The 13,750-nt window shown below is 40.1% G+C and overlaps 1 protein-coding gene across 2 annotated transcripts in view; it reads right to left on the reverse strand.

Annotated features, from left to right (window-relative positions):
- LOC112983182 (ubiquinol-cytochrome-c reductase complex assembly factor 1) overlaps nt 1-13,750 on the reverse strand; it is a 96,951-nt gene that overhangs the window by 54,885 nt on the left and 28,316 nt on the right. For both annotated transcript variants that reach the window (XM_064521298.1, XM_026100119.2), the window contains exon 7: nt 6,424-6,532. In XM_064521298.1, the coding sequence (XP_064377368.1) occupies nt 6,424-6,532 (109 nt within the window). The remainder of the gene's footprint in view (nt 1-6,423; nt 6,533-13,750) is intronic.

The raw sequence follows: 13,750 nt of genomic DNA on the forward strand, positions 1-13,750 counted from the left end.
GACCTGAGCTCATGAAGGTTTACACATCTATGGCCCAGTTAATTGTCAAATTAGTTAAGGTACCTTCAGGTAGTTCAAATGTCACTCTCATTTGTGATGTTTTTAATACAAAAATTTCACCTAAAACATGTTCTACAATGCCTGGTATCCTACAAAATAAAAAAAGTACAAAAACATACACCAATTTGAATCTCACTACTTTGTTAAGTTTCTAAAAGGGAATACTAAAAACTGTAAAGATATAATATGTTTTCTAAAAAGTCATTAATAACTTCATAGTGTTTTTCTCCTTAAAATGTCCTAGTAAAGTTATATACTTCAAAAAAATACAAAGAGCATCTGAAACTAAAACTAATCCTCTACAGTTTTTTTTTTAATTTTCCAACTGTGCCAAAACTCTCCTCTATCTTGTATACCAACCCATTTCATCAAAAAAAAAAAAAATCACTACCTTCTCTATAACTTTTTGCTTCAGTATACTTCCCCCATCTCATACACAACTCCCCCATCTGCTCCCTTGCCAGAATACTACAAACGTTTTCCTTCTGTCCCACCCCTCCCACATTCTTCCATGATACTTAGCTTTTGCTCTAGATCTCTAGAATTTTATTCCAAATTCACTCTATGACTTCCATGAGATTTAAGAGACAGGCCTGAAAAGGACCCCCTGAGTTTTCAAGTACAGTAGCTTCCCACTGTAGGTAACTCGCCTACTACAGTTCAATTCATACAAAGATCGAGTTTCATCTTTAAATTTTATCAATTTTATGCTCTGTCCTCTCATCTTAGAAGTCTGTTCTAGACTCTCACTTGTCTAATTCTGAGCATGATTTCCGAGTCCACAGTTAAAAAGTTTCAAACTTTTTGTTCTCCACAAGAAGAACTATAATTGAAGTGTATCAAATTAGGTAAGTGCAATAATATCAGATATGAACATAAGTTCTGACTCTTAGATTAATTTTTGAAAAATAGAATGTAGCTATTGTAAGGTAAGATGATATTTTTAATTATCTAAACTCTTTTAATTGTGAAAGTATCAAGACAAAGTTGTGTTCAAATTTACAGAGCTAAATTCTGCTCTCAGTTACACTGATGTGAACCATGTTATTGATTCTGATGGTGTTACTTCAGATGTTCACCAATGTAACTGAGAGCAAATTATGGGTCACTGTATATAAACAGCTCTGGCTAAAAGTATAACAAAGACTGTATTGTGCTATGCACAGCAGAGCCAATAAATGAATTCAAAAGACACCTAGATGTGTTCCTGGAAAAAAAAGGGGGGTGGGGAGTAGGGGTCTGAGTGGTCTGGTGGGAAAACAGGAAAGTGGGATTAAGATAAATTAAAACAGGTTTGGCATGTTGGGCTTGATGGCCTCTCCTGTTCTTATCTCTTTTGCAGTTTTTAGAACATGTATGATTATAAAATGAATTATTTTGCACTGAAAAAGACCTACTCATTTCAGAAGTACAATGCCACCACAACATGCAAGGCACATCATTCTTAAAATGTGCCTACAAGAAGTTACAGATATTTGAAAAAAGCCTGATGCTTTTTAAGATAGCAACCCATTTGCATGCAGAGCTACGAGTAAATTTTTGTATCACATCCCTATTGAAAGGTATCGGCTGAAATCACATGCAGGGAGCTCCAGAGTATACAGTCCTTCTGATCAAATCTGCAGCTTCATCTAAGGGTATAAAAAAATACACTCAGACTTATAATGCCTGCTTTTATATACACACAGTTGATAAAACACAATATTCAGGTCAGTCAGGTTAATATTCAGCTTGCTAAAGAAGTCTGGTAGGAAGACAAATAGGAGCAATTTCTAGTACTGACTGAATTCCCCTTACAAACTGATTAAGCAGCTGCCAGTTTGGATAGTATAAATCTATTCACTGTAAGCCACAAGGTGGAGATCTCTGGCAAAGCAGGATCGAAAGGAAGTCTTTTACCCAGCCTAATGTTACTATTAACACTCTGAGCCATTGCATCAAGCCAATTTTTCTGTTTGTTTTTGACGTTTGATAGAAATGTCACTAGTGGAAAAATTAAGTAAAGAGCACTGGTTAGCCACAGAACTGGACACACCTGGCTGCAAACCCACCAAAAGAAACTGACTTCATTAGTACTAGGGACAGCAGAGTAAAATTTATATCTGAAATATGCCTGCATTGGTAGAATTTGCTGAGGCCACAGGCTCTCCGTGTGTTTTTACAGCTGCGTCAAGTTTTGGTTTCTGACTCTCGCCGACATTCAGGAGTGCTGAAGGAGCTCAGGCTAACAGGTCCCAAAACTTTGTAACTGAGATTTAGATTTCAGCAATTTTAACAACCAGTTTTTGAAATAATACAAAATCCAAATGGAGTTGGAGCTGATGTAAATTAGTAGTTAAAATGCCTTACATTCCATCATTTTCTGCTCCGATGAACCTATATATTTAAGAGCAGATGGCATATTCTAATAAACCATCGATATCAATTCAGGAATATAATGCCCATTTTCTGCATCAAGTGTTTTAAATAAGGCTAGATATGAAATCAGGTTGAAGAACTGCAGTTCTTCCCATCAACACATTAACCTAATTATATCCATCTAGCAAATTTCACACAGGTGCTTTGTCACTTAGACAACAATACAGGAATGTACTAGCCTGAGAGCTCAATACTGACCTTTGATAACCTGCAAGAGACAAAAAGCAGGGAATGGAATTGCCTAATCTCATGGGAGCCATGCAGATAATAACTCAGCATCCTGAAAGTATTCAGCATTTTCTATTCATTTGACTTACTTCCAAGAAAGGCTCAGATTCTAAAATTTGAAATCATCAGCGGAACATTAATATATTTTCTCTTCATCTGCTTTTGCTGTCTTGATGTATTTAACTGTCTTCTTTTGAAGGTAGAGTGGATACTGGTTGCAGAATTAAATTGCTTAAGAATACAAAGCTGTTATACATACTCTTCAATCAGCTCACAAACCCTGTGTCTGAGTATGACAGTGAAGGTAAAGCATTACCTCAGTTTCATTTTAGATGAAGCATTAAGGATAAATATATCACAGTTAGTAAGTTATACCTAGCACCTACGGCAGATGCCCTTTACCTATTTACCACTTACAATTCTTTGTAACTGCTAAAGCTGAGATGTGGATAAGAAAGAGTTCAGTTAGAGGGCATGCATGCTGGGGGAAAGAAAACTAAGTGAGGAGGGGTGAATAAACAGGGAAGAAACAGGAAGGCCTCATGCAGGAGCATGGATGGAGCAGTAGATTAGGCTAGGATCGCCAGCAGAGGGGAAGGTAAATAAAGCAACGATTAGGAGCAAAGGAACGGCTAACCTCTTCAAAGATCAATGTTACTTTCATCCAACATATAATAAATACTACCAGAAGAGACTGAAAAGTTCATCGCTCTTGACAAACTAACGTCTGAAAGACGAGGAATCATTAAAAGATGAAAAACAATCACTAAAAGATTATGAAAGCCCTGTGCCTTCGCAAACAGTACGGGGAAGAGAATAGTCCCAATTTCCATGTTTACAGTCTAGGAGAGTTCATTATGCTTTCTTACACACCCTTAACGCCTGGTCTAGTTAGCAGCTACCTCAAGAGGTCACCTTCTCTCACAAGGAGACTCATTAAAATCAATAGGCCTCTGTGCAGCTGAACTTTATTAAATATACACAGAGATGTAACTGTTTGTGGGATCAAGCTCTTAAATGTGTACACGCTTTGTTTAAGCATCAGCTATTGCCACATAAAAGCTATGTTAAGACTAGGTTACAGTCAAAAACACATCTTGGTAACAAATTAAAATGCATTATAGAAATTTTTAATACAAACTAAGCATGATAGCCTGGGAAATTAAAATTCAAGGATAAAAAGTGTCTAACTTCACAAGGTATGAAATGAAAGGCATTCAAAACAACTTAGGGTCCCCTTATAGTTGCATCGTACAGTAACCATACAGTTATAACAAGCATGTATTAACATTTGAAGCTCCAGACTGGATAAAAAATATATATAAGGACACTTTTAACCCTTAGGGGAATTTCTGACAGCAATGGAATGGTTGGAAAACCTGTGCTTCCCCTTATAAAGTGCTCACAGTCAATTCTTTTTTTTTATTTATTTTTTTTTAAGCTTACTGAATCATCTCAATATAGCTCAAACTTGCACCATGCTTCACTTTGGAGTTCTGAATGCTTGTAAGGGTAGTAAACAGCTTTGCTTCTCTATACTGTCTGCCACTGCTTCAAATCCTACATGGAAAACGACAGAAAAGCATTTGAGGCTAATTGATATAAGGACAAAATGGTGTCAAAAGGAGCATAGATATTATTTCAAAACTTTGTCTTTTAAATTCTGTGAGAATCTCTGTTCCAAAGTAGCATTCTCTGTGTGCACAGACAGTGGCAAAAGACTCCGGAAGACCTTTTTTTTTTTTTTTTTTTTTTTTTTTTTTTTTTTTTTTTTAATCAAGAGAAGCACATGTAAATTCACACCAAGAACAAGGATCTGAGCTGTTTCCAGTTGCTACAGAAACAGGGAACAACCACTGATGTGACATGGAAGATATGGGTAAAGCCAAAAATATAGAAACTAATTTGTTCAATCTCTTTTTCTGGTACTTTTCATTCCAAGTTCGACTACTTAGTGGGTTTCTATCTCTGTCTTAGCCAAAGCTATGGTAAAAAGGCCAAAACCTGAAGACAATGAAACACGGAAAACAAAATACTTGAAAAAAGCAATTCAATATAGGGATTTTAGAATAGCTAGTTAATAATGTGCAACATTTGCCCTTCAAAATACTTTTCTAGAATGGTGCTCAGTTCCTCTACTCAGCGAATTGCTCATGCATAACCTGCAGTCCACAAAAGCAGCATAGTCTGAAACCTGCTGGACAAGCACTTACATCATTCTGTCTCCTAGAATGAAAAAACAACGTAAAAGCCTCCAAGAACAAACCATACTATTATTAAGAATGCCCTGTACTACTATTATCTAATTTGTCCAAGCTTACTCACACTGCCTCACAGAATCTGATGAGGGCAAGTAGAGATCCCCATATATGAACTTATGACCTGCTTATTAACATAGCAAGAAATTTTAAGATGCCTAAATTTAGATTTAATCCAAAAGAAGATTAAGAGCATGACCTTAAAAGCAACCTGTAGCACAATAAAGCTAAGGAAGTCCTTGGCAAATAGAGGGAAAAAAATGGGGAGGAAGGAAAAAAAAAGCCATCATGGATGGAATAACTGAAGTCATACCAGAACCACCACTCTAAGACTACACATAAAATAAAAGATATAACCAGAGATAAACCCCTTGAATTACTGATGTGACTTTACACCAAATCCTGACTCGCCAGTTAATTCCCTTGTTTGTCACAAGAAAAGAACTCTAGAGCTGCCTCTCCTTTGTGTATGTGGCTGACAACCAAGTCTTGAACATAAGACATTATTGCTCTATGAAAATTGTCACTTGTCTGACTGTTCTATTAATTTTAATCAGGTACAAACCTCTCTCTAATCATTGCACAATTCTTTACTTTTTTCACAACACAGGAAATCTTTCCTAGCCCTCTTCTCCCACTAGAAGTGTCCTGGAGATGGGCATCCTCAACTGCACCAGGTCCACTGCCACCACTGTGATACCAGTGTTGTGAAAACTATCACCTCCTTCCACTGCTTCTGCAGTGCCTTCTCTGAAGGCTGTCACCAATGCAAGGATGGAGACAGACAGTTATGACTTTAAGGCCAGAAATGACCATTACAACTAACTAGCAAAACCTTGCTCATGGTACAGGCCAAAAAGACCCAAACCTGTTCTTCCTTCAGACTCTCAAATGAACTATTCTTAGAGCTACCCTTTCCTTACAATGTCTCTTTTGTGATCAAGACTAAATATATTAAGTAGCCAAAGTGAAAATTTAACAAATGATTTACAGTCATGTACAAAACTTTGTCCCTTCTCCCTCCTTTGACTAACAGTCCTAGATGTACAGAAAACTCAAAGCTCTGCTGGAATTAAGTTGTGGTTATACGTTTGGCACCAATCATGTTTCTCCCTATACCAGCTGCACATTCCCATCCACTAATGCCAACTCTCTTGTAGCAGCATCACTATTTCTGCAATGACTTGGTGAACACAGGTGGAAAATGGATTATTTTCAGTCAAATCAATGCACTGATCCAGATCATGGTACAGTTTCAGAAAAAAATTTCACGGGCTCAATATAATAGTCAGATCAGCTATGAACGGTCAAGAGTAAGGGCTACATATACCAGCTTAAGCTAATAAAGAAATACACACACAGCTACAAATTAATTCTTAGGCTTTCTTCTAAGATACACAAAGTTACAAAAGCATCTGAATCATCAAAATAATCAAGATAATCAACAAAGATGACTTACCCCCATCACCTTACCACGCTGTTCAACATCCTCCCACATACAATGAACTATATAGCGGCACATGTATTTTCCTGCTCGACCCTCCTGCTTCATTCGTACCAGACACATCCTGCAAGAACATAAACACCAGACAAATCCATAGCTTCTCATTTTCCTTCAAATTTAAACAGTAAATTAAATATTTCAGCTCATTTAAAAGTCCCCTTACAGAATGTATTTTTGTGATCAGAAAAAGAACATACAAAAAATGACCTTTTTTTCCCTTAACTGTCACAAACTTGTCTATTCTGTATTCAAGAGCTGTACCACTGGATTTTGGCCAATCCAGCCATGGGAGAATGTCAGTGGACTCTACTCCAGCTGATAGTACTGTAATCTAGTTAATTGGTATTCCACATTCTCAAAAATATGTCACCCTTTGGAGCAGCAATGAATGTCTTGTCCTAGGAGGCAAACCAGCTGTAATTCAGCTTGGTATACTAAAGTGCTGAAAGAGTTTACACCAGCCAAGTTCTGAGATCTTAAGCAAGTTGCAGACTTCACCCAAATTCACATTAGCATGTCCTAAATTATGTCGGCTACAGGGTCTTTGGATACGTGTCCAACCATTTGGCACAATCCCTACCTGCAGTATATGCTGGAAGAACTCACAAGTTTGTAAGTGCATTGTGGGATCTTAATGAGAATACCAGGTTGAATTATTTCACTTTATTTTTTTTTTTTTTTTGCATTAAGACACTTGAACTTCATTGCTGTTGTTCAGTATAAAAAAAATAAACAACAACAATTTATTTTGCCTCTTTTACTAGATCTGTAAGCAGCATTAACCAAAATACAGGCTATTCCTTCACCGAGCTGAGACACCAGTCCCATCACCAGTCCCATGTTCTCTACCTACTAATCAGCCCTGCTCCTGCATCCTGAGTCAGAAGTGCCATTCCTGTACCAATGGAGTTATTGTAGACAGTGTGGTACTCAAACACTGGAGCTGAAAGAAGTCACTGCTGTGCAGAGGCATGCTACAGCTGGGAAACTTCCCACATAAAAGCTTTTTCTCATACCTTATGCAAGAGCAAGAGTTCATTGCTGCAGGCCACTTTGAAGCAGTCACATAGTACCAATTGTGAACATACCAGAAGAGTTAAAAGGTAAAAGTGATGTTTATATCTGTTCACTTCTTCAGTGGAAATAAGATCTGTGTCCCTGTAGGCACTAAAAGTATTTGGTGTGTTGGGGATGCCAGCTCAACAGGTAGAATCATAAATACTTCAAAGCTGTCAATTGAGCTGATTTGTAGAAGGAAAGAAACCAATATTTTTGATGGATTTTATCTAGTGTACTGATTAGTAAAGGAAAGGTATTTCTAACCAGCAAAAGAAGCAAATCTTATTCTCAAGGATGAGTCACAGAGGCAGAATGAACTGAAGACACCAAAAACAGCACTAGTTTTATATTCTTGCTTCTGAACAGAGCCATATAATCAAGTCCCATACAAGGCTCATTCATCTCAAACACCAAAATTAAGAGAAGAAAAACCCTTGGACCAGAATCTGATTTCTAACTAAAGGGCTTCTGAAAACAACACTGACCAAGTGAGAGGCAGTTCTGGAGTACCTGAACAAGTTTAGGCTTTCTTTGTAACATATTTTGCCTCATTTCTTACTTCTGCTTTCTGCCTGCAGCACACTGGATGCCTTGGCTCCAAGACAACACCATGCTGAAAAGCCTTGGACACTGTACAGAAAATTGGTCACTTGTTCTAATGCTTGGCAGCAAATTCCAATGAGAAAGATAGCTGGAGAGACTGATCAGGCCTCTGAAAAATGGTGGGTGGACACGGGTTAAACCTTGCAAATCCAGATGAGAAAGAACTAGAAAGTCTTGCAAGGAAGGACAAATGGAAAACAGCAACAGTAAAAGAAAAGAAGGAAAATGTTGAAGTGCCAGCAAAATGAGTAGCAAGACAGTAGCAAGAAGTAAATCTACTGGCATCTTGTTCACCAAAGATGATAAAAGCTCACTGCTAAAACAGTGGTCCAGAACCGAGAAGACAGCTGCCCAGTTACTGGTCCTTCCACAAACCAAATGCACAACCAGCTTAAAACTTCTGTGTCTCTGTTTCGCCAGTTTTAAAACCTTTGTTCCTCTTGTGTATTTATATAATTGAGCTGCATGAGAAAGTTAATTAGTAAGTGTGACTGTATCCCAGACTTTTTCCTCACTCTTAGCAAGCTGGAGAGAAAAAGACTCAGTTTAGGAGACTAATTCTGGACTGACAAAAGAATTTTTATACTTTACTTGCTGAATACGCAAGCTCGGGGAAAAAAAAAAAATTAAGAGTGGCTTGGCAAGAAACCCTGTGAGCATAAATACTGGTTCCCATCCGGTCTGTCTTCAGTGGTGGTGTACCAGGAGGAGAGAGGAGTACACAGACCAACAGTTACAATTGGTCACTGATGAGCAGGAATGGAGTAGTGTTCAGACTAAAACTTGTTACCCTTGAAGCCTAAAAGGCAGCTCTGTGTTTGGATGCATAGTGCTGTCATAGAGCTGTTCTGCAGCACCACGAGTGAGATCATGGAATTCTGCAGTTTATTTGAAAATTTGGTAGTTTGTTACTACACCTGCCGTCTGAGGTTTAAAAGACGCAGACTCTTTAAAGACTATAAACCTTCTAACTGGATCAAGTGTGAAACATTTTATCGTTTCACTGCAGAACCTGTTCTGTAATTTAGTCAAATACTGACTCATCTTTGTCAAACCACCAAAGTAAAATTATTCCAACCTATCTTTAGAAAGCTGTCTACATGACATCAGTCAGGGTGGATAACTTATGCTGCATTTAAGTTATGCAAGGAGATTATGTTAGAAGAAAATTATATGAAAGGATGCGTGAAATGGAACAGAAGCACCTATGACTCCACCCTTGTTAGACAAGAAGCAGCTGTCTCCCACAACAGCCCTCAGCTACAACTGTTTGTGTCAGTATTCCCGCTCTGTGCCAACAGACCGGCTTGAATACCGGAAGTACTAATCGACACTACCCTGTTTGACTCTGCCGTGAGCTGGACTAGTGCTAGCAATCAAGGATGATGCATTCTGTCTCTAAAGGCAAAGTCTATTCAGAGCTTCCTGCTACTCCCTGGACCTGGCCACTCATTCCTGCTTCTTCAGCTATCCTAGTGCAACTACTTCTGGGGCTATACTATGCTAGATCAGAGAAATGATTCTAGCTTAACAATAAAAGTATCACCAACAATTGTAGAAGGTTGTTGTTTCATTCCGTTTAACCTAGATCACCCATGAATGGCCAGGAACTTGGAGACAGGAGGAGGATGTTCCTGAACTGACTTTGCCACCAGCTGTATGTTGTGATACACATTTTTATGAATAATGGTAGCTGAGAATAACTCTTCCTAAATGGGTTTGCATGTTACCCTGTGCTTCAGCCTAGCAAGGTCACTAACTATTGTATTTACAGCCATATACACATCTCTGCTTGGGCACAAGCTAACAGATCTGAGCCTGGCTATATGGTCTTCCTCTCTCCTGGTGCCAACACTTAGGTCATCTAGACCATTCTCTCACCTTCAGGCAAGATCAACTAAATGTCGAAGTCATTCTAGATAAACTTGTTCCTACCCCCTCCCCTCCCCGAACTCAATTTCTCCCTGTTCTCTGTACTGTGAATGATAGGGAAATTATTCCCTTTCTTTTGAAATAGCGTATCTCAAAATGAGACAGCACCCTCAGCCTCCTCTATGGAAATCTGGTAAGTCTCTTCCTGCAGGAACTGTTTTCTATGTACCTGATGGTTCTTGCTCTCCTCTGGACTCTCTCTGATAAACACTTTCTCAAATGCAGTTTTCTATATCAGAAGCAATATTCAGATGAAGTCTTACCATAGATCTTGGAGCCCTTCAGAACAGGAGTTGCAGTATCACTCTACTTTGATCCTAAATGCTTCATCATGCTTAGTGAAAATATGAAGGGAGCTCTAGACATCTACATGATACATCCTGCATTCTTACATTGGGACACTTCTTGGTATAGCCACAAAAGTCACTGCTTAGGCAGTTTCGTAACAGGTCTAGATACAGCCAATAATCCCTGCCACTGCACTGCCACTGCATGGGAAAAGACAAATCCAGCAGATGAGATGAACAGCTTGAGAATTCCTAAAAGGTCTGGACTTCTAAGCATAAAAAGAGAGAAATCTCCTGATATCAAAAATGCAAAGCAACAGAAATGGCTCATAAAAGCGTGACAGTAAGGAAGAATATTGATAAGATGACTTCTAGCTTAAGTAGAATTTTAGCACTCAATGGGAAGGAACTGGGATGTATCTGAAGGAACATTATCTTTAAAGATTAGCATAAGGGGCAGGCTAAACATGAAGAGCATGAATTCCCCCCCGTCCCCCTTTCCTTCTAGACATAGGGAAGAAAACTGTGATCACAGACAAGAAGAGGAGACAAGAGCCAAGATTCAAACAGAGGACCCACTGGAATCCATAACACAAGGAGGTATGTTCTGACAAGCACCTTAAGTCTATAAAAGGTACAAGAACATAGAAACACAGGTGACTGGAACATGACGGGCAATGACAACAGCAAGAGGGGTTTTTACCAAACTAAGAGAAAATCTCATCTTCTCCAGGTCCAGGAGATACCCTAAGGCAGTTGGAACTAAAACTTTAAAGGAGCAAGTAAGCCAGAAAGTGATCTAGACTGCTTTGCGGGGGAACACTGGAATATTTTAATAGATGGCGATCCACACTCTACACTGTGAGCTGGCTGGTTGCCAGATCAGGGAAGGTTTCTAGCCTCTAAGACAAAAGGTCCAGCAGGAAAAGAGGCCTTGGAGCCTTCAGACAGAGAGAAGATGGCCCTGACTATGCCAGAGGTAGCAGGATCGCTAATACTCTTTACCCATTATACCCAGATCAAGACCGATTAAAACAAGAGAATCGGAGAGAAAACATGTAGCAGTATATCTGACTGTAAATGCAGAAGTATACCATGGCAGGATCCTGGTCACTGAGCTTAGTCACAAGCAAAACCTGTAACATCCAGTAAGTGAGCAAACCTATCTGGGTTTCCCCCTGTCCTGGGGCATCAAACTGGATCTCCCATCTACAGTCAAGAATGACAGCCCTCCTTAGGTCAAGATGCCAGGAACATGGAGAAACCAGGCATATAAACCTCAGAAAAACTAACCTTCTGTGCTACCCTGCATGTTCAAATATTCATTGTTGCCCAATGAAGTAGAGGAATTTGGTTCCTTCTTATTGTGTAGTATATCGTTGGCAACCTGTCCATCATAACTTAAAACATGACAGTACTTCAGTTTCCCTTATTATCTGTCTCCTTGGTTTAAGGAGAGGCAACTCTTGACCTTCTCTGATACAGCTATGATCTTAGCAGTTTTGTGTCTAACCCATGTTAGTTCCACCTCTATCATAGTTCCTTTTGTTTATTTTTAAGACTCTGATGAAAGACCACATCAAAGTCAAGATATTCTATTACATGGTAAGTTTTCCTGTTGAGTAGAAATCAAAATCATTAGGGAAAAAAATAACATAGTCTTTGCAGATTTATGTTATCCCTCTTTGTTTTTCCTCAGGTATTTACAAATGGTTTGGTTTTGAATATTTATTTCAGTAGTTTTTCAGATATTGAAATGAATGATTAGTTTATCAAGTCAGACTTTTAAAGCCTTCCCCCCCCCCCCCCCCCCAAGAAACAGTGTCGCAGTGGGAAAGGAGTATATCATGGGGGCATGCTTGGAGAGGACCCAAAAACTCTCGCAAGCCTCCTGCCCCCTGATCTCAGGCCCAAAGCGTGGTGGTGCGCAACTACCCCCCCGCCTTATCCCGGGCTGTAACTGATAACAAGTAACTGACAGCGCCCAGGGCTGATCAGGAGGAACAAGGCAATACTGGTTGCAACTGGGGAGGCCAGAAATGGGCATGAGGCCAGCACAAAGGTACATTTGCCCCAACACAGCATAACGTCAGCAGAAAAGGTATATCCCCACATCAAATATCATATGACCATGAGTCAAACTCCATGCCCACAAACAGCGCTGCAGCCTACAGCCCATAGAGCTCTCCTGCGTGGCAGCGGGCTGCACGGTGGTGAATCTCCCCTTGCGTTGGGACACCTCTCAAGGTTACTCTCCGGGAGTTCAGAGAACTTCTGACAAGAAACCATTGGAGTGGTAAGAAAGAGTGGTAAGAATAGAGACCTTTCAGTGGGACCTCGTGGAAGGACCCCCATATCTACTTTCCATTAGGGACTCGTCAAATCCCAACCAAATTCCTTATTGACACAGAGGCTCAGATGTCCACCCTCTCAAAGATGGCAGCAAAGGCGGCACGGGTCACCGGGGGGAGGCATCGAGTCTGACTACTTGGATACACCAGAGGAAGCAAGGTGTGCCCAGTAGCAGGAGCTTATCTGCGCCTCCCCGACAAGAAGCGAGCAATCCTGTGCCAGCTGGCTGTCACCAAGAGCAGGGACAATGTCTTGGGATTTAACGTACTGAATAGCAGACAGTGGTTACTCCCAGATGGTAGTACCTGGGCATTTGGGAGAGCCCAGCAGGTAGGCTGGGAAGAAGACAGCAAGCCTGCCCAAATTAGGCTACTGAGGATTGTGCCTCCTCTGCCAGATTCTAAAATCATTCACGTATCCCAATACCCTCTATCTGCTGCAGCCAGGAGAGGGGTCCACAATGTAATATAGGATCTATTACAAAGAGGGATCATCTTCCAAACCCATTCCCCGTATAACTCCTCAGTGTGGCCAGTTAAGAAGCCAGGCAGCAGCTGGAGGCACAGAGTGCCCACAATGTAGATTAAAATTGAAAGCAGGAAGTGCAGCTCTCCAGCCAGCACTGCACTTGAAAACAGGGAAGCCCCTGTAGTCCACCTGGCAAACTGATTACATAGGGCCCCTACCCCATACAGCCACGGAGTGGAAATATATCCTAACCAGAGCAGAAGTTGTCTCTGGCTTACAAAAGGTAATATATCCCAGTCATTAAGGGGTAACCCGTCTGGACTCACCCCGCCAAGACACACTATTCTTATTTTCACAGGATCAGTGAGTAAGGCCTGAAACTACAAATCCTACTAGCAGGACTGAAACTGGTAGTACTGCTTATTATTTTCCCAGATTGCTAACCTTTAACTGAGGAAGTACTACCCCAAAAAAAAGGGTCAAATTCATCCTGAGGGAATCCTGTATAAAATGAATGCATTCCAAATGATAAGGATAGTGGGAGGAATGATAACCCTAGTACCTGTCACTGATGATATGGG

The sequence above is a fragment of the Dromaius novaehollandiae genome, chromosome 16 (assembly GCF_036370855.1).
Source record: "Dromaius novaehollandiae isolate bDroNov1 chromosome 16, bDroNov1.hap1, whole genome shotgun sequence".
NCBI lineage: Eukaryota > Metazoa > Chordata > Aves > Casuariiformes > Dromaiidae > Dromaius > Dromaius novaehollandiae.